This window comes from Leucopleurus acutus, assembly GCF_964270905.1.
Source record: "Leucopleurus acutus genome assembly, chromosome: 3".
NCBI classification, from domain to species: domain Eukaryota; kingdom Metazoa; phylum Chordata; class Mammalia; order Artiodactyla; family Delphinidae; genus Leucopleurus; species Leucopleurus acutus.
The window spans coordinates 42,023,383-42,045,562 of NC_139145.1; the positions used below are offsets into that span (position 1 = coordinate 42,023,383).

At 39.8% G+C, this 22,180-nt stretch overlaps 1 protein-coding gene across 11 annotated transcripts in view; it reads left to right on the top strand.

Moving 5' to 3' along the window:
* Positions 1-22,180, top strand: part of EBF1 (EBF transcription factor 1) — a gene marked incomplete at its 3' end in the record, with an annotated part of 392,977 nt that overhangs the window by 307,925 nt on the left and 62,872 nt on the right. For all 11 annotated transcript variants that reach the window (XM_082836741.1, XM_082836739.1, XM_082836746.1 and 8 more), the window contains one exon: positions 8,071-8,197. In XM_082836741.1, coding sequence (XP_082692867.1) covers positions 8,071-8,197 — 127 coding nt within the window. The remainder of the gene's footprint in view (positions 1-8,070; positions 8,198-22,180) is intronic.

The following is a 22,180-nucleotide window of genomic DNA, read 5'->3' on the forward strand; positions in this document are numbered from 1 at the left end:
AGTTCACACCCTCATGGGGCTTATATTCTAGTTGGGGGATGCAGGCAATCAATAGGAAAATAGATCTATATCTCTCTTCTGTGTATCTGTGTCTGTGTCGATACCTATGTGAGAGACATTTCAGACAGTGTTAGGAGATACGACTGACTTAAAACGTAGATTTTAAATCCCCTTTTAACTCAATTCCTGAGACTTTAGTTTCAAAAGTCTCCTCTGACATTCATACATAAAGTTTATCTTTGGGAATTCATGGGACCCAACATATTTTGCTAAACATTGGTTTTGTTATTTTCTTGGAAGGACAAAAGGAAACCAGAATGTTTGTGAAACAGTAAATGCTTCCACGCGCTTTCTCTCACGTTCCCTGAGAAATCATATACTGCCTTTGAGACAGGCAATTCTTGGGAATGAAAAAACTCTGGGTTACGAAACCCAGAGAACCCTGATTAGGGAACAAACCAGAATACACTGAGAGAGAAGAGCTAGCATCCCCTGATTTATGTTGTATCCACTTCAGGGGAATAGAGATAAAATATGTAGGTACAGCCAGCACAGTGCCCAAGAATATACACTGATCATATTTCAACTTTCTTTAAGAACTCCAGAAAATAATATTTTGTAAGCACCATGTTTAACTACAGAAAGATGAATGCCCCAGAGTGGAAGGAAAATAGGTTTTCTTGTGTGGTCACCATCACTGTGGTGTCTCTTTAAAGCTCCTTGGTCGATTTGGTTTTGAAGCTTTAATTATGCTTTTATGTTATAGTTTCCTTATTTAAGTGCCTGTTTTATGTCCATCACTCAGCACCCCCTGCCCGTCTCAAAAGAGATGGATATTATTATCCTAATTGAGGAGGAGGGAGAATGCTGTGAGAATTATTAATGCATAAATTAAAAAATTAATCTGGAAAGTGCTTTAGGGTCCCTAGAGAAGCTCTACCCAAACACAAAGCATATTTAACATTATTGTCTGTACTCCCACAGAGCAGGAGCTGGTGCAGGATAAGATGGTAAAGTGAGGCACAGAGGGTGACACTGGCTGAATGGGCCAGTGTACCTTAGAACCCAGACTCTTGGAGCGGTAATACCTAAAAACCACTGTACCAGTGCCCACTTTAGCCTTTTTCTAGTCATAACTGTTAATTATTTTTCCAGAGAAGAAACTTTAACTTTTCCTTCCTTTTACCCCTTCTCTTTAAGTCTTTGCTTGTTTTCGAGTTTTTTGGTTTTGTTTTTACTTTTAGTGTTGAAAGTGATTAAGGCTAAAATATTAAGTCCTAAGGGTGGTAATGAAAAATCACTGGTGCGTTTTCTAGTAATCCCAGTTATTTTTTTGGCTTTGTAGCATGGAACTTCAAATTGCATTTATTTCATATAGTTCCATTGGTTGGAAAACGTGCATAAAGGCTTATCTTAGAATTGCTCTTTTGTTTTGCTGGGACATAATTCTCAGCCAACCTCTCACCAATGAGAAAGGTTATTTTGAGGACCTGCTGTGTTCCCAGAACATTTTTGAATGCAGGAGAGGCTGAGGACCCATTCTACCCTGTTAACAGTGGAGGTAGGATGAAAAGTACAAGTGCCAGGAATTATGGAAAAACAATAAACAGTAGTAGGGAGGGACAGCTGTGGTTGTATAAAGGTGGTCATCAGTCAGGCAGACTTGCTTCTTATCGGTTCCCTGGTCATTTTTCTTAACTTTCCTGAAATTCATTTTTCACATCTGTGAACCAGCTACTACCCCTGCCTGTCCCTAATACTATAGGACAGAAATCACTGGAGGAGTTTCTCACAGTACGTGGCACAGAGTAAGAAGACAATGAAAAGTCACTGCTGCTGGAGTCACCATCAAGGTCATCACCACCGTCCATTTAGTGTGAGCTACAGGGATACAGATAGTAAGAGCTACTGGCTCTCAGAGAAGAAGGTGATTCCCAAGACTTGTCCTTTTCCCCTAGAATTCTCCAACATGTCTCCGTTAATATTTTAAAATACTAGGTACTCTCATTCACCCACCACGTGGGTCACACTTTTGATGGAGGGAGCAAAATTGCTGTCACCGGCAGGTCCTTGGTGTGCTGGCAGCCTCTTCTGGGGCCTTGCAGAGACCATGTGTGTTTCTTTCATTGCGATACCACACTTAAAAATGATTGCTTCTGATTATAATATTAATGCATTCTGATTGCTGAGAAGCCTGAAAATTCAGGGAGGTAAGCGGAGGAAAATATAATTACCCGTAACTTTACCATCTAGTGGTAACTCCTCCTAGCACTTTGATGATTTTCCTTTTGGTCTTTCTTCCATGCAAATATATATCTAATTCTTATATAATCACATGCAATACATATTGCACAAAACTGATAGTATTCTACTTTTGATTTTAGTAATATTTTTCTCATAATAAAAGTAATACCTGTAAATGTATGAATTTATTTATTCCAGAATTATCTATATGATTATTATTTCCTGTGCAAGCACATGCATACTCTCTCACACACACAAATAAACACAGAAGTACACACACACACACACACGCACACGAGGAAGAATCAGGAGAGACAGAAGATGTATCACATCTAATGTCATCAGTCTAGAAATAAACACTGCTGTTGGAGCATTGATCTTTTGTGGCCCACTTTTTAGTATTGCTTAACCATTTTTTTTCTTTGTTTCGCCTTATCCCTTCTCGCTGGAATGAGTCCCAGACCTTTAGACATCTTCTTTTTTTACCACTTAGATGATATCAGAGCAGTAGTCTCATACAGGGACCTGAGTGCTGGGCCAGTTGGATAATTAATTTTAAGAGCAACTTAGGGAATGAGGGTTAAATATTATCAGGTTAAGAACAGTGGGTTTTTATGGATAGGGATTGCTTGCTTAATGCATCAAACATCTAGTAGAATTCTGGTCCAATTTACACAAGTATTTATTTCAGAAATATTTGGGAAATATCCTGTATGTAAGGCATTCAGTTTAATACTTTAGAGGATACAGATATGAATTAGACCCCATAGCTGATCTTAGGGACTGTCTAATGGGAGAAAGATGTGTAAGAAAATCTTTATGGCACAAAGTAAGATAGGATGCTTTCTATAGTATACATTCCGTAATTATATAAATTCTTACAAAGGTGCAGGTAACTGTGGATCAGGTAAAACTTATTGGAAGAGAGAGCATCTGGTGAGGGTCTTAAAGAACAAGAGGAATATCATAGGGGAACATTTAGGCAAGAAATTGTATGAACAAAGCAAAGATGTTAGGCAAGGCCGTGGTGTTTTCATGTATCCGCATGGCCTTCAGAGTGTGGAAGGGCAGAGTGGGGAGGGTGACTAGCAAGGGTGATCAGCTGTCAGGCCTTAGAGCACCTGACTACCATGCCAAGGAGTCTGGACTATACACCATACACAAAGGGGGCAGGTGAGGTTTTGAGTCAGGGCATGCTGTGGTGAGATTGATTTGAAGAAGATAGTTCTGGCGGAGAAGGTAGAAGTAGAGAGAGACCATTTAGAAGGCAGTTATAATATTGCAGTCATCTGAGTAAGAAATGGTGACAACCTGAACAGGATAAAGAAGCCAGGCAAGGGGCCAGTGGAATTCAGTGGAGGGTAAAATCAACATGACTAAAAGAAAAGTTGAAGGGAGAAAAAACATAAGGTGATCCTAAGTTGTCTATTTTGGGTGATGCAGAGGAGAGTGTTCCCTTAGCTGAGAGAGGGAACACAGGAGCAAGAAATTCACTTATAGGTAGGAAGATGATAAATTTACCTTGGGTCCTGTTGAGATTGAGGTGGCAATAAGACAAGTTCAGGGAGATTCTGTTACTCTGTTTTTCATAAAAATGTGGTGCTTGGCCAAAGAGATCAAAGCTACAGGTGTGGATTTGGAAGTCAGTTTAGGCGAGGTGATTGAGCCAATGAGTGAATTTAAGAAATGTCAGGCAAGTGAAAAAGAAAGAGATCTAGAACAAGCCTTGTGAAATTTCTACAGTTAACAAGTTGGCAGAAAGAAATAGTTGGCACATGAAGAGAACAGGAACCAATGAATACGAGAGGAGCCCTGGAAAACACTTAACAGGCCTAAGAGATGGGTTTTCTTCTACTGTTTCGAATAATGTTAGTTAACTTGCTTGACCCTCAAATTTTCTCATCTGGCATACATATCCCATAAGGATGGGTTTTAAAAGAGTAAATGTGAAAGTGCTTTGAAAAACCATCAGATGCTCTGCAAGTCTTAGGTCTCGTAATTAGTGTCACAGAAGTGAAGAAAGTGTAGACTTCCAAAAAGGAAGAAAGTAGTGTCAGATGCTACAGGGTTTCAGAAGAATATTTATTTTTAGCTCATTTGGTTTGTGATTTAAGGAAGTTAAGTCAAAAGAGTGAATCTGTTCGCTAATCACTTAGAATAGAATTTCCCAAAGTGTGGGGTACGTGCCCCCGGGTTGTACAAGAGACCATTTTGGATTCGACACAGACATTAAGTAGAACTGAATCACATCATGAGAAAGTGATTTTCCTTTTATTTCTCTTTTAATCCTTCTGATTTATGTTAAGGGACAAAGTCTCACTTGGGGCAAAGAAGTCTGTAACGTCCAGCACTAGCTCAACTCCCTTTTCAATAAACCCACGCAGGTTGTCAACATTATCTAGCTAGGATTTAACATCATATTAACCTTAAGATTACCACCCACAGTTCCTTCTTATTTTGGCAGGGGATACCAGTTGTGATAATAATGTAGCTTCCTTTTAAAATAAGTTATTTTAAACAAAAAGTTAACCAATTAAAAATTTTTAAGTACATAATTGTATAGGTGGTTTATAGATATGGCAAAACTAAGAAAGTGGTATTCCGATGATGGAAGTTCGGAAAATTTAGACTTACTAGAGCCCTTCCTCCTTCGGTAACTTAGAGGGGCTGCCTTAGTTCAGCCAGGTTGGAACAATGTGGGAAATTTATCCTGAGGTGGGGGGAGGGGTTTGGAGGTGGGTCTTGAGTTCTAGACTTCCAAATCTAGACCCTGTCTTTTCCCTAACTTGTTGAGTCAATTTTTGAAGCCACTAGACTTCTCTGGACTTTTGTGTCCTTCGCTAATGAAATGAGAGTGTTAGTTTTAAATGATTACTAGCATTCCTTCCCGTAATAAATACTGTAATTCTTTGAGTGATTAGTAATTAAGCCTCTGCTTTCAACTGACAGAAGTTAGATACAAGTTTTTCCTTCTGTAAGCCATCAGTATCATGTGTCAGTGCTAGAGCCTGTTCCCAGACTAACATCCACAGCAAGGAAAACATCAACAAATTCACTCTCTAATGATGATTCATATTCTACCTCATTTGCGAAGGATAGTTATTTCAAGAATGAATCTCTGCTTTAGTTAGAGTGATTGATTAAAACTGAAAATAAAATTGTAAATGAAAATTTGTTTCAATTTCCTGAGCCTAGTACTTTATGCCAACACCCCACTCTCTTAGTTTCTTTGCAGTCATATGTAATCAATTTGTAAGGCCCATGAATTTTGTTTCTTAGTGTATCAACTCATAGGTAATAAGTACTTATGCTTAAAAAGATGTCTCAATTGTCTGCTGATATCTTTCCATCTTTTAAAATGTATTTCCCCTGAGAAAAGGGAGGGCAGGTGAAGTATTTTGTAACTGGCTGAAAGTTCTCCTAAATATTCTCGTCAATTAATGTTACTCTACAGTCCAAGCAACTCTTAAGATAGAAGCGTACCACTTATTTGGAATATAACTATATGGCACCTTCCACCATCAAAAACATAGCCAAGGACCAGGCAGTAAGTGAAAAATGGATATAGCATGTGGCTTAACACACACACACAGTCTTTGGATCTGAAAATTTTGAGTTTGATAGTACCTTTAAAAAGTTTAAAGGTATGAGTATAAACAATTTCTTTTTTATGATTAGATAGGAAGAATTTGTTCCTGTCATTTTTTGAACTGCATTGGGGTCACTTTTTTGCTCTTATTTGCTCTAACGAGCGTGATTTGTGCAAGCAGTTTAACAATTTATGATTCTGTTTTCACATCTGAAAAAAAGCGATAAAAATACTTACGATCGTTCTGACCAAATTAGTGTTTGCAAGTAAAATCCTCGGCAATGTAGTAGATAACCTAGGTACTCAACAAGTGTTAATCCCAACATTGCACAAACACTGTCTGATCAGTTGAGATTAAACATGCACTTGATTTTGGAAGGTCATCTTTTACTGCTCTTCAGAGCCTCTTTTCTTCTCCTATTCTCTATACAATAGTAAACTTGATTTCCTGATTTCGATGCTTAAAGATTAGAAGAGCAGTATAGAAGGTGCAAAGGACACCAGGAGGAAAAAAGACAAAAAAAAAAATGAACAAAATAGAAATAATTTAAAACTCATAGGTATCCAGGGCCATTTAATGCAGGGGAAAATAGCCCCTCATACCTCAGTGGTCACTTAGGGCTTTTCTGTATTACAGAAGATATATAGATCTAAGATAAATAGAGCTTTGATACAAGATATAAGAAAGGGTGTTCCAAACGAAAATCTTGATTTATCAAGGCTAAATTAAATTATATATACTTTGCTTACTTTAGAAAACATACAGTGCATTTTGGAAGAATTTCAGTATGAAAAGGTCAAAATCTTAAATATTTTTTGTGCTTTTATGGATAAACCCTTAGCCGTCTGAAAAACTTAGCCATGGAGAGCTCAGTCTCCAGGGGTTCCACATAAGCACGGTATTACTGAAGTATCTTCTGTGTATTTCCAGCAAATAAACTAAGGGTCCACACATTCTATGGAAGAGGATAGGCATTTCTAATTACTAAGTTAAAATGATTTTTATGCAGATGACCTTTATGTTTCAAGAAAGAGCATTTGAAAGAAATTACTTGCGGATTTTAGCAGTAGCAACTTTCTTACATTCTTTCTGCCAGGACCTTGTGCTAGGACAGTTTACCCAGGCAGGACGCAGGGGCTGGCATTTGTGGGTGTCACCTGGATTCTCATGGTGTCACCTGTGATTCTCTGGGCAAAACATTTGAATTTGCACATTGGAACAAAAGCCCTTTCTAAGTTATAAGAACAGCACAAACATGAGTTAGTATAAACTCAAGTGATCACCCATTGCATACTGACTCAGTACCGCAGCACTGATCTAAATGCGTCTGAAAGGAGTAACGGATGGGCTGTTGCACACACCACAGAGAGAGCACGCAGAGTCCAGCACCATCAGAGAGGTCAGCCAGTCAAATACCAGGGCTGGGGTTTTCAAAGAACCAGATAATGCCAGTTTTATGGCCGTTAATAACATTTTAGTTATATAAACAAAGATACGAGTACTAAAAAATAAATTCTGCTTTGCAGTGTACTCTGGCTGCCAACAGGGTTCAGAAATGACCTTTCTCGTTGTGCACGTGGCATTGCATAATGGACCACTGATCATCCTCCAGCCCCCTCCCCAACTTTCCATTTCCCTTTTATGGACAGTCCTTAGTTCTGCTAGATCCCTCAGCTATTTCAGGGAGGCACATTCTTGGGTTTCCCCTTTAAAGCTCTTTGATTGTGCCTCTGGTAGTTAGTGCACCAAATGGTCTTCCGGGGCATTTCCTACATGTGCTCTGCAGCTCATCAGGGCACCTTGGCCCACTGATTTCCTACCTCTGTGTTCTGCACATGTTTAAGGGCTCACTTCAAACACCAGGCCCACCAGCTTCTGGAGAGGAGTGGCAGAGCTCAGCTCTGATTTGGGTGTCTGCTTCAAACAGAGATTTTCCAAAGGATATCCTGTAGTAGATAAATCATTTCATTAGGCCAGGTTCACTTTTCAAACCAGGAAGCAGAGTGCCTGCCGTGTAGGAAAACTCAGATAAGGTTGTTATGGCTGTGCTCAGAGCACTTGTAAATATTGTCGTCAGTGTCTTTTATACAGGTTCCATCACGATTGTATTTAAACACTGACAGGTTAATTATGTGTTTGAAGGCTATGTTTATTGAGAGCTGATAAGAAACATATGAAATGAGTCCTTTACATAATGCAGTGACAATGTTTTTTTTCCCAAATGTCTCCCCCCTAGTTGATTACTCCTCATGCCATCCGGGTGCAAACTCCTCCTCGGCACATCCCTGGTGTTGTAGAGGTCACATTGTCCTACAAATCCAAACAGTTCTGCAAAGGGACACCGGGAAGATTCATTTACACAGGTAAGAACTACTGCAGATGGTGGACAGAGCTGCCTTGTGGCCTTGTGGGTCTTTGACGCTATCTTGTATATATGTGTGTGTGTTATTCTAAAATCTGTTTTCTCTTAAGACCCACTTTCCTTCTCCATTTCACCCTATGTTTGACCAAATGAGGTGCTACTACTACTACTACTACTATAATTATTTAAGAATTCATCTGGGTGTCCGTGTTGAATGACAGGATCTGTTGAAATCATGGGTTGGATACCTAAAGCAGCAGCGTGAGAAATAAGGGAAGAGGAAAGGAGTGCTCGACAATCCTGAGTCTCTCTGGATGTTAAACCATCTGTGTGGCAGTTCGTTTGCTTTATGGAGTAGGGGTGTGCTTTAATGCCCAGTACGACGTTCTTCTAGCTTGGTCGTGGCACTTGTATTAACGACAGTTGGTGATTTTCGTATTTCATTCTGGATTGGTGCTTTCTTTCGCTGTAAGCTGCATTTTTCTCCCCCCCCACACCCCCGCAACCGACTGCCCCCTGCCACCCCAAAGAGCCTTGGCACATGGACCTGCCTTGCAGTAAGAAGCTAGGGTTATAGGGTGAATGTGAATTTCCTCCCATCACATGGAGAGAACCAGGCATGTTCTCTATGGAAATACATCAAGTGCATAGTCTGAGTGCCCAGTGTGTACTTGAAGAGATCCTCAGATTGTTGTGTGCAAACCAGACAGTCTTTAGGGAACCAAACAGATCCCTAACCGAGGGATCTTTTTTGCAATCCAGATTCTGATTCAGTAGCTCTGGGTGGGACCTGAGACCCTGCGTTTCTAACAAGCTCCGAAAACGAGGTGGATGATCCTGGTCCAAGGACCACCCTGGGAGTGGTAACATTCTAGGTCCTCTGCTGAGTAGCAGTCATCGCTGGGTAGCTGTCTCCAGAAACTGGCCCCATGTTTCCTTCTTCATTCAATAAAGGACCAGAAGGCCAGCTTAAGTACAGAGTGTAAGTTGCTTTCACACAAGGAGACTCCAGAGCATGAAGGGATAACTGTGCTAACACATCCTAATTATGACCATACAATTAAATGGACAAATTTTATTTTGCTGTGACATTTTACCTCGAAGCATCTTTCCTTTCGTATTTTAACACTAGGAACAAAACCGACCGTGCTTATTAGTGACTCTCCACCCCCCCTCAAAATTATAAAAACAATTAATGCATCCTGACCCTTGGAAATGCCTCCCAGCCCTTTAAACAAAATGTAGGTTTGGTGCCTGCCTGACTATTAGTTTTAGTTAATTGAAAATTATAGGATTGACCCAAGAGGAAAATTTTGTTTGCACTCCAATCACTTTTACAAATTAAGGAAAATTACCACAATTTTGTTTAGCTAAGGTTTCACACTGAGTTCAAGAAATTAACTCAGCCGTCCCAACAAAGTCAGCACTTTGTTAGTGAGCACTTGAAAAAATAATAGTCTATCTGGAGTTTTGTGGTGTATACAAACGAAGCATAGAGAAAGCGATGATGCTTTCTAGAAGTAGGCCAAGTGTTTTTAATTAGGCTCATTGGTTCAGCGTAAGTTTTGAAGAACAATCAAACTAGCAGATTAGCTGTTTCTTTTAAAGCTAGGATTTCTTGCCATTCATTTTTCCCATGAGAACTTCCACATAGCGCTATTTTTTTTTTTTTTTTTTTTTTTTTTTACAAGCCTCATTATGGGCCTGCAGGAAAAGGACCAAATGAAACTTCTGATACTGTAACATTCCCCACCATCATTCCGATGGATGGGAGTTTTTCACAATGTTCTTCACTGAACTCAGTGTTCTGGAACATATTACAAAACCACAGAGGCCAAATGTTTTCTCTGAGGAGTTTGGACTCTGTTTTTGGCCGAAAACATTTAGGCCTCGCTGGCTGCTTATTTACTCTGCCATTAAGGACAAGAAAAGGAGAAGAAAAAGAAGAAGAAGAAAATGCTCGTGTGATGGGAGGAACGAGAGGCGATCAGGCATGATTCCGCTTTGGTGACAATGTCCCTGCCCATTAATGGTTCCATTTTGTGGTCAAGACTCCTTTAGAAGAAATTATTTTTAATCGGTGTTCAACGAAATATCCCCTTGAGCCACCTGGCCATAAGAGTTAAAAAAAAAAAAATCATCCCCATTAAATTACTTAAGTTCTCAAAAGAAAATAGCTAGGGGACCCATCGTTATTGGGAATTTTTTTAACCATTAAAAAAATTGCTATCAATTTAAGAAATCACATCTTGGAAAACTCGTATGAGATGGGAATCAAGATCAAAGGTAAAAGCGGCCGATTTGCAAGTCTAGCAAGGTAGTTAAGGATAAGAGAGAGAAATCCTGGGTGTGCACTCCAGGATTTCCCGCACGTGTGTAAGTGTGTGGGAAATTTAAAGTATGAAAAAATGCTTCTGCTGATCTTGCCTCAAACTGTGGGCAAGAGACAAGAAGACTTAGTTTTTTAACTATTCTAAGAGAGACTCTCACCTCTCCGTGCATTGGAAAAATAAAAGTTTCAAAGAAACTGGTACAAAAACTTCCCTGTTGATGTAGCTGGCTGTTCACAGTCACTGTGACATTACACCATTTCTAGCAAAAGGGAGTCTCTGTTAATTTCTGAACTACACCTGGAACTCTTGATCATTATCATGAAGTGTTTATGGCTGCTGCTGCCAAGCCTCTGTGATTTGCTCAGTTTACCTCTCTGCTTGTCACCACTTTCTAGCGGAGGCACAGGGATGGGTTGTAAATCCTCTCTGTTCTTCACATCCGAACAACCGCTCAGCTCATTGGAAACCTGCAGCCCTTCCCCTCCGTCCACCCACGGAAGCTCACATTTCATTTTCTTTAACATCCACGGCATTTCAAGATGTGAGGCTTGGTTTTCTGGGTGGGGTGAGCTAACAGTTGTTTCTTAGTAGAATATCACTTGGAATTTTTCCCTTTAAAAAGAAAAAAAGAAATGTCCTAGGACTGAAAAACAACAGCCCAAACTAAGGCACTGTTGTTTTCTGAGTGTGTGTGACAGGGTTTGGGTGTGTGTATGTGCAAGTCTCTAAAAATCTATAATAGATGAAAAAAAAAAAACACCCACACAACTGAGACAGGAACAGCCTGGCCTAATCTATGCAAATAAAGGCAGACTATTGGGGGTGGGGGGAAAGAATCTGACTAAACACAGATTGCCTGCAAGCTGGCTCCACTGGTAGGGACAGGAGGGCAGCTCTCCATCTTCGGTGCTTCAGACCAGGGACACGTGAGGTGTTCTCAGCTGCCAGCTGTGCGGTTCTCTGGTGTTTGCCCAATCAGAGTGAGGGAGGAAAGTGAAGCCCAACTGGATCAGAATAAAAAAGCTCAGGAGCGTAGCTCATCCCTGATCTGATTTATCGTGGCCACTTATTCTTATGTAAATGTAGAGCAAGGCTGACTTTACATTTTAAATCATGTTTTCTAATAGGAGGAAACAAAAACCCTTTCTAAGGACAGGACTGTTTTCAAAGCCCTCGCTAATCGTGTGTCTGGTCCGTCAGTCCAATGGGAAGTCAATCTCCATAAACCTCCACTGCCCTGGAAGGGGTCTCGCCAATATCTTTGTTCTTCTCGTAGCTTGCTTTCCTGCAGTTGTTATGTCTTGAAGCGACTTGGATCTTTGAGAATTGTAATCTCTCCCACTAAACTTTAAGTAACCTTGGGAGCTGATAAGAGACTCCCAGGAGGCTTTAGCTGCTTCTTCAAAGTTCTTAGAATTGGTTTTTCCTCATAAGAGGTGGCCAAATCCAAATGTACTTTTTAACTTCAGTCCAGTTATTCCTCCACTGGACGGGCTGCTGACTTTGGGAAAAATATGACTGGAGAAATGGGCCACCAGGATGTTGGACCAGCTTAGGTGTGCACCAAGAGCTATATACTGCCTACTGCCCAAAAGGTGGTGAAAGGCCCCAGTGGATGATCATCTAACAGCTCAGATGTTTGTGTAGGTCACATCTCAAATCCCTTCTGCCACTGGGTTCTCCTATTCTTAACGTTTTCCACCAAGCTTCCTGCCCCTGTGAAACATACATAATCCTTGTATGTTAGTCTCAGAATCCACTTTGACATAAATATTCTTCCTGGAAATGCTTCTTGTTTGTACCTCATGCCCCAAGTTACTTTGCATGTAGAAGGGGCCATGTTGGCTGAACATGTTCCGTGAAACTTGATGACATGTATCATGTCTTTCAAATATTCCTTTTTTCTTCCCATTCCTCTTATGTTCTCCCTCTGCCCCCACTCTCTCTTCTTCTTTCTTCCCTTCTCCCTCTTTTCATTCCTTCCCCTTAGTCTTTCCCCCCTCACTTCCAAGGAGATGATGTAGCATAGTGATTGAGTCCTTGGGTTTAAGAGATGATGGGTGTAGCTTGAACTCTCAGCTCTACCACTTACCAGACAGGTTATTTTTGGGACATTGTACGATGGCTCTGAACCACAGTCGCCTCATCTTTACATTATCACAGGGAATAATAACTTACTGGGGTTGTTCTTAGTATTAGGGAAATGTGTATAAAGCACCTAGGGTGAGCTAGCATGAGCACTTGGCCAGATATTAGTAGTTTCCATGAATAACTGATGACCATTACAATTATTCATTCATTCATTTGTTGCTGAGTCCCTACCATGGTGTAATATTTTATATGTGTTGTTTATCTTCTCCACCATGTTCCTAGAGGTCTAAGAAATGTCCTTTAGGAATTTTAGCAACAAAACTGTAGTCATCGGTAAATTAAAGAAGCAACATCAATCGACCACAAATACAAAGAGCACAGTGTAAGGCAGCCAGAAAAAGATTTATAAATGTGACGATAACAATTTTGATATAACAAATATTTTCTTAGAAACCACCTCAAACAATACGTATTTTAAAAAGGCAGCCCAGATTTATAAAGTTCTCAGGTGTCGAATTTTCAGGAACAACGCACACCTGTTCTCTTATTTACATCCCAAATTTCAACCCCTGATCTGGAGGCCATAGTAACATGGGTACCGTCTATCACCAGCCCCCTTCAAAGGTGTTTAGGTTATAATCAGCTTCATTCCCCGTTCAAGAGGTTTCAGGGAGAAAGCTCTCTTTTTAGTTCTTGGAAACCTCCTGCACAAATGAAGGCTGCCATCCTGGGATAAACAAAGTCATCAGTTTTAGGGAAAAAGTTTGCACCTAATGAATCTTGTTCTTTAGCCTCTTCTTAAGCTAGTTCATTGCCAGATTAAGCTTCTGAAAAGCCACTTTCATAACATGTCCCTGCAGAGAAACCTTCCCTATCTACTCCCTGTATGTAAGATGTAGCCCAAGCCCCTGGGCTTGGCATTCACAGCTCGCTATGCTCTGGGCCCGGTGCTTCCTCGTCTCCACTCAAACCAGTCTCCTCACTATGCCTCACGCACACTTCATGTTTAGCTACCTTGGACTTGGTGATTCCTCTGTAAGTTCCAGTTCAAACTCTTATTTCCCCTCGGAGGTGTTCTCTGGCCACAGTAGCAAGTGGCCAGGGCACTGGGCTGAGATGAGGGAGGTCTGAGTTCTAGTCCCAGCCCTGCTGCTAACTGGCTATGAGACATAGGACAAGTTACTGACATGCTCCAGACTACAGTTTCTTCATAGTAAAATGAGCCAATTGGACTAGGTGACGCTGATGTTCCCTGTGGCTCATCTTGATTGATTGGAAGAGTCTCTGTCCTTGGATCTCTTCTGTCACATGTGCTTAGATGGCTCATTCATCATTCACTTCCTTCTACTGTTGGCTCTCTTCTTTTGATCTTAGGTAGACACATCTCAAGAAGTCCACAAGCTGCTTGAGGGAAGAGCGAACCTTCCCTAATCTTACACTGTTTTGCCCACTGTGTTGAAGCACCTTGACTTACTTGACTTACATCTTACTTGCAATAGGTGTTCTCTAATAATTGACTAACATATTGCCCAGAAGCAATGGGTCCTCATTGATTTTTGTGCTCTGGATGACAGGGAATGTAAATAAGAGCTGTTAATTAAGAATCTATCCCTTTTAACTTGAACTTACATGTAGAGAACACAGTCACTGGGGTTTTTGTTAAAGAAAAAAAAATGGGGTTCGATCTATACTATAGATACGCTTCATTTTTTTGTCAGTAAAATGAGGATATTTTAACAGAACCTGCATCTAAGGAGTCAATAAGTAAATGTATGTAACACACTCCTGGCAGTGCCTGGTACGGTATGAATGCTCCCTAAAAGTAAATGCAGAAAGAGAGAAGCAGACAATAGGAATGTTTCTCTTCAAAATGCAAAGAATCGGTTGTTAGGGCACATTTTGTTTGGTATTATATGTGTGCCAGCTTTCATCTGATTAAGGAAATTGTTTCTTTCTAGGCGTTCGAGTCAGAATCAAAAGATCTCGGTTCTATTTCTGATTTTATGACTTTCTTTTGTTAGTTCATTCACTCATCTCACAAATATTTGTGGATTGCCTGTTCTATTCTAGGCAGTGTTCTAAAACCATGTTGAGCAAAACCACACACAGTCCCTTTTTTCAGGGATCTTGTAGTCTAAGAGGGAACGTGGATATTCATAAGTTTACAATTTCAAACCTGCTAAGTGCCCAGAAAAACAGGAACAGAGGTTCAGACAAGAATAAAACAAAGGACTGCCAGTCGGTCAGTAGGAGGTGTTTTCTCTCAGATAAAGATGCATGAGCTGAGGTTTGAAGGATGATTAAGAGTTAACCTGGCAACTGATGAAGGATAGGGGTCAGGTGGGGTTGGGGAAAGAAAACGAGTGCTCCAGCCGAGAGAGGCATGTAAGAAGGCTCTGAATGGGAGGAAACGAGCCATCTTGGAAGGCTGTAAAAATTCCAGTGAAGCTGAAAAATCAAGAGAGAGGAAGAGAATGGTGAGAGAGGAGGAGAATGGTGAGAGAGAAGATTGGGCAGAGACAAGCCTTTGAAGCCTTGTAGCCAGCGGGAGGAGTCTAGTTGTCATCTCAAGAGCAATCCTTAAGTGGTCAGGTGGACATAACCAGACTTTCATTTTGGGAAAATAAAAACAAAAACAAAAAACTCTGGCCGACTGGAGCACAGGAAGCCAGAATGGATGTTGGAAGACCTGTTAGGATGCCATTGCAGTATTCCAGGAAAGAGATTTGATGACTTGACTTCGGATGGTAATGGGTAGAGATGGAATATAGTGAGAGGATTCAAGGGGGTATTTAAGAGGGAAAGTGGACAGGACCTGGAGATGTGTTGGACGTGGGGGTGAGGGGATGGAGGGCTCAGGCCCAGATTTTTGACTTCCTCCCACTTAATAGACGGTGGGGTCCTTCCTTCTCTGGGCATCCGAAGGGTCTTGTGAGTATCAGTGAAAGAATGGGCATGAAAATGTTTTGTAAAGGGTAATATTCTACACATATGTTAATTGTTATAAAGACAGGCCTAAGCAAACTCAGGAAGAATTGAGGAAAGGAAGGCAAGAAAGCGTTTTCTTTTATATCAGATTGTTTTCACTTAGGATTCAGCTGAAGGAGGGCTGTGTAATGAACACTTGACTAGCAGTTTTGCCTTAGCAGTGTCCTAATTGGAAAAGACCCAAGAAGAAGGAAAAATTAACAGGCTGCTCCTGTCCACATGTCTCAAATATTACTCCAAATGAGCCATTTACACACAAAGAAAAGAATTCAAGGCAGAGGGAATGTTTATTCTTTTTGCTTTTGTGATCCAAAGGCTAAGTCCCAAGCTTCTTCTCCGCTGCCAAAGGGAATTTTTTCACAAAATGTGATTGCTCCTGATCTGATGTACATTGATGTGATTGGTGATCCTGAACCCACTGGCGTCTGTAAACTTAAACACTGTTGGTGCCATAATGGGGACAACAGCAGCAAGAATCACTAAAAGTAACCCATTGTACTTCTGTGACGTCTATAGAATGAAAGCCGTTTCTGCAAAGAATAGAGCTGGTCTGAAGGGAGCACATTATTTTGCATATTTTATGTACATACTTTCCAAGAAATACGACCTTTATTTCCTTTTTGGAGTGGAGTATAATCAGGACTTGAGTAGCTAGTGTAACAGGATCATTAAAAGGGATATTTTCACTGACATTAGAGGTCTAAATGGCCACTAGGCCTTATATACAACCTTGGCTTTTTCCTGTCTACCCAGAGTTAATAAGTGATAAGGCCAGGAGAGAGATAAATCACAGAAATCCCTGTCCAAAGAAAACATATTGACTACAGCCAAGCAAATAACAGACCATAACCAACAGTCCCATTCATCATTCATGTAATAGGGATATAAAGTGTTTCCTACCAATGAAACCGTATAGAAGGAAAAGGCAGATAAGCTTCCCCAATCTAAGGCATGTGATTTGGTTATTAAGGGACATGAACTACTTGTCACATGGCTTTAATCTTTAAGATGTGTTGCCATTTCTAAACTATAAATTTCTAGTCAGGGATTAGAAAGCTATTAACAATAAAGGTAGGAACTGAGTTTTATATGCACTCTTGCCAAGGTAATGCAATACTATAAAGTCTTGAACCTCTAATCTATTTAGTATAATATAACATGATTTGGTTTTCAGAGCCAATAAACTATTTGGAGATTTTCAAGGCTGTTGTTTTTGTTTTTTACCCAGCATCATGATAAATTAACCCTTCAGTTTTTAAACTATGTACCTTGAAATGGAGGACAGTGAGTGGGAGGGAGATGAAAATAAATTTTTCTTTTTCTCCTTTCCTAAGATATATTCCAAATGTTGGATGGAGGATTATTTTCTATTTTATTTGTCCACAGTTACAGTGGTACGGATACTCGTCTTTCTGTTCATTGTTAACTAAGTGGTGTGGTGCCCACTAGAGCATTAAAACTTGTTTTTCTTTCTTTATTGCAAAGTCGCCCACACTGATTTCAGATAATTTAGGAAGCACCAACAGAAAATCATTAAAATAGTATTAAAATTGCCCACATTTCTGCCAGTTCTTTAAACATAACAGTACATGTTAGCTATTCATATTATTTTTAATGGCATATGTCTTGTCTTTTTCCTGTGCAGATTATCTGCGTCATTACCAAAATAGGGTGATACCTTACATAATATTAATTTGTTCTCTCACTTAACTATCATAAACATCAGGGCATTATGAATTTAAAACAATTTTTAGTCTCTCATAATCATTTCACACTTCAGTAGAATCTCATCGTGAGATATAGCTTCATCTTCTCGTTAAAGCATAGATACGTTGAATCTGGGTTCTCATCTCCTTTAGTTCCTGAGACACATATAGCACAGGGTCATTTGTCCCATACCCTCGTTCTTGGCATCGCTATTGGTTGGGATTCATCAGTCATCCCAGCTGACTGCATGGAAGTAGCTCCGAAGGCCTCCTGTCTCAGATGGCCTGAGTCTCAGAGGTTGGGACCAACCCCCTGACACACAGCTGTTTGTTCTACCTGAACCACTTCTGGGGGTCAATGAATTCTGTAAATTTTCCCCCACTATGTGAAGCACTACTGTACTTTCCATAAGTAAAAATGAGAACTCATCTAAAACACTTAGTCTGAAACTTAAGTCCAAAATTATGACAATAGGTGGGGCGATGCAGGCCCCTCCCAAACCACCTTCCCCGGGATAGCAGCATTTCTCACTAGAGTTTTGAACTCCTTTCCTCTCTCTACCCTGTGGGCTTCCAACAGCCTTTCTTGACTTCTATACTGTTTTTTCCCACTCTGTCTTCTTTCTCCATCTTCTTCCTGTCTGTATTACTAGAATGTAAGGCATGTTTTTCCCCCTGAGAATCTGTGTAAGGCTGACTCTATTATTGGCCCATTTTAAAGATAAAAACACTTAGAAAGGTGAAGTGCCTTCTCCAAGGTTCTGTAGTTAATAAATGGAGGAGCCAGAATTTGGACCCTGGTGGAAGGATACCATAGCCTGCACAGTTGTAACCCCCTGGGGTATTGCTTTCACTTATTCAGTTTTGGAATTATGTGATCCCCTAAATTAGATCGCTGGTGATGGGAGAGTGTGGGTATTTCTAGGACAGGTGAGGTCTGACAGGACCTGGAGCCTTACATATTTTAAACGAATCGTATCATTATGAACATCATGCATATTCATATAGGATAGAAAATTGAAAAAAACACGAGAAATATGAAGAGGTCCATTATCCCATCCCTCTGTTAATATTTTTTAGTCTTCTAATATTTTTCTCATAAACTCTTACGTATTTTTATGAGTGAATCACAGTATATGTATATAATTTTGTATCCTACTTTGTAATTTGAATTGTAAAGTAAACGTTCCTCTATTAGTTTAAATTCCTCCTAAATGCATTTTAGTGGGTATGTAATAGTCCATTTTGTGGCCACATCATAATTTACCTAACTGTTCTCCTATCATTGGATAACCACACCTTTTCTTTCACAGAACTTTCAACATCATATGTGCCAGAATAGGGCATACATAACACCTTGATATAAGGTGTTCCCTCATTTTCCTAACAAAAGGCTTTCTGTTTTAGGACCATGTTAGCCATATGCATATTTATAGATACCAGTGAATTATCAGTTGTCTATTTGTAGTATTTCACATGTTAATTTAGTTAAGTATACATATTGAAAATCACATACATAATTTACAACATTTACAAATATAATTTTTTCCACCTTTAGGGTTTACACTTCTGTTCAGACTCATTACAGCCATCTTTAACATTAGTGCTTTTCTTTTTACTATCAAAGTCAGAGCCATTTTTAGTCCCATCATATTCTCTTCTGTGTTCGTTGTTTGAGATCTTCTTTTTGAATCTGTACATGATGCTTTCACTGAAAATTTTATCAAAGCCATAACTAACCATTTGCTATATTTTAATCTCCAAACATAACCACTTCAGCAATGTTCTTAAAGCTGATCTTTGAAAATCTTGTTTTGACAAACATTTGTAATGGTGAGACATCCAGGAAAAATTCTACATTTATGTAAGTTTTCTAATCGTCCTTGTTGTTTTTACTCTCTTCTTCAGGTGACCTCTTAAGTATCACCATGGATTATAGTTGGTTCATGCCCCAAACAGTACCTAGTTTAAAAATAACATAATTGGGAAAGCACTTTGTCTTAAGAGAGACTTTAAAATTATTCAAATCTATAACAAGGGGACTTTTTTTTAGAAGGGTATTCTTTCCATATATGTCAGCACATTGATCCATCTTTCCTATTGGTGGGTCCTGTGGCATATGCGATCCTTGGTGTGAACTGAATACTGTACCACATAGTATTTTTGATTTGAATAAAGTGGATCTTAAGTGGATCTTCTATTAGTCAGGGCACTGAAAGTGCAGGTGGAAACCATCCCATTAATGTCAGATTGGAGAATTTCTGCCAAACCTCTCAGTGGTGAGGGAGTAGACAGAAGCTGGGACTCCCTAAATCGTGTGCAGAAACAACAACAGAAGAGCAGACTTCCCCTCATACCCACTGCTCTTTGACCTCCAAATGTAACTCTTGGTACATCAACTGTGGCTTGCTTCTTTATAGCACGCGTGGAAGGCCTGAGCTGCTGGGGAAGAGCCACCTGGGATCAGCCTCGGTGGTTAGTGTCGGGAAGCCTCAACTCCCAGTTAATATGGAGTTAATTTAGGCCTTTGTTTAGTGCCAAAAATATACTTACATTAAATATCTGCACAGAATAAGGCCTTCCCAGTCATTCTACACATGCGCGTGGTTTCCTTTTAGTGTTAGCTGATTTTAAAAGTGCTCACTGAGGCCAGGCCGACTCTTTGAGATTATTGGGAGGTTTGGGTGGAGGAAAGCGTCCCTGGAGAATCTGTTCTGAGCAAGCTTGTATGTCTCATTCTTCTCCCGTTTGTTTAAGACTAGAAGGATGAAACGTGTACTGACTCAGAGGAAGACTTGGAAATTTTGCTTCATAAAATTACTGGCATCAAAGCTAACAAATTATTGTGACTTGTCAGAAAGTTATAAGTCAGGGACCAAAGTACAGGCTAGGCTATTGAACCTCTTTGTCTCATCTTTGTCTTATGTCTGTGTAATTACATAAATTTACCTCAATGCAGTCTGTACAGTTGACCAAGACTTTCCCATTCAATTCTCTTTGGCAAGGTAGGTAGGACAAGTATTTTTAGCCCCATTTTCGGGTATGAAAAGTGAGGTTTAGAGAGAGGTAGAGAACAAATGTATGGATACCAAGGGGGGGAAGGGCTTGGGATGAACTGGGAGATTGGGATTGACATATATACGCACTAGGTATAAAACAGATAACTAATGAGAACTTACTGTATAGCACAGGGAACTCTATTCACTGCTCTGCAGTGACCTAAATGGGAAGGAAATCCAAGAGGGGATATATGTATACGTATAGCTGATTCACTTTGCCATGCAGCAGAAAGCAACACAACGTTGTAAAGCAACTATACTCCAATAAAAATTAATTAAAAAAAGAGTCATTTAGGTCACCTAGTGATGGGTCTGATATCAGATCTATATCACTCCAAGGAACTGATTAGACTCTTTGGTATTTCATATTTTTACATCTACAAATGAACTTAAAATACTTTTACTTCACTTTTTAAGTTTTCTACGGTTACAATTCACTAATTAGATTGGAGGCTCCTAGAGTCTTAGGCTGCCTCTCCAGCATTGCACTTTTATTATACATAGCAGTTTTATTTTATTCATAGCACTTACCACCAGTTGATACAATCTGGATTATTTCTTTGTTTACTTGTGCACAGTCTGTGTCTCTCACTAGAATATAAGCTCCATGAAGGCAGGGTCCTTGTCCGTCTTGTTCACCTCTGTGTTCTCAGTGTCTAGTACAGTGCCTAGCACACAGTGGGAACACTCAATAAATACTAGTCAAATTAATGAATGGAAAAATGTATGAAAAAATGACTGAAAAATCTAGCCATAAATTTATGAAATGTGAGCCGTAAAGATAACCTAGTTACCCAAGTTGTTGATTTCTTTATAGAAGATGAAAACTAGGCTTACGGAATTTAAAAGACTTGGCTAAAGTTACTCAGCTGGTGCTAAATCTTTATACCAGAGCCCTTTTCTTTGGCTTGTCTCCACATTGTGTGTATCCCCTTAGGCTCATTTGGTTATAAAGAAACTGTATGACTGGAGATCTCTGGAGTTAAGACAGACCCCACTTTGAATCTAGCTATATTCTTAACCAGCCTGAGACTCTGTTTCCTCATCTTTAAAATGGGGATGATAATATCTCATATGATTGCTGTGAGGATTCGATTAGATAATGCACGTGAAAAGCTTAGCACAGTGCATGGCATGTAGTAAGTGCTCACTTAGTGGCAGATCTTATCAAAACAGGGTTTGAGAAAAACAGACTCTAATAAATCTGAATTTTAGAGCTGGAAAGGCCCTCAGAGATGTCCTGAACCAATCTGCCCATTTTGTAGAGGAGGCTACTGAGGCTCCTGTAGGAAGAGCCTTTCCCAGACCGACATATAATTGATTTGTATACAGAACCGGAACAGATCATACATAAATGGAGTTAACTAATTATTTTGTGAATGGACTTCCATATTTATGAATATGTAAAGACATCACATTTTTGCATGGGTAATAAAATCATTCAACCAACATCACCATAGTATGTAGCAGGCTCGTTTTGAATTAAGGTCGTCAATCTTTGACCTTTCAAAGAAAGCGTGAGATAGTATAGCGTGTTTGATTCCTTGGGCCTCCAATATGTGATCTGTTTTTTAAAAAAGTGTCATGGGCACCATTGTTCTGACTTATTTACATTCTTGACTTTTTGTTGACAAGAGAAGAAGGAGCTTTTCTTCGCCTCTGGGTAAATCAAATTCCGAGAGGAAAGTCAAGTGCCATTTTACCATTGATGAAGTGGAGCCTTGCAATCTAAGGGCGTTTTCTTCATCCTATATTTTTGTGAAAGCCCAGCTTAAGAGCAGGACATCTATTGGTCACCAGAAAGTAT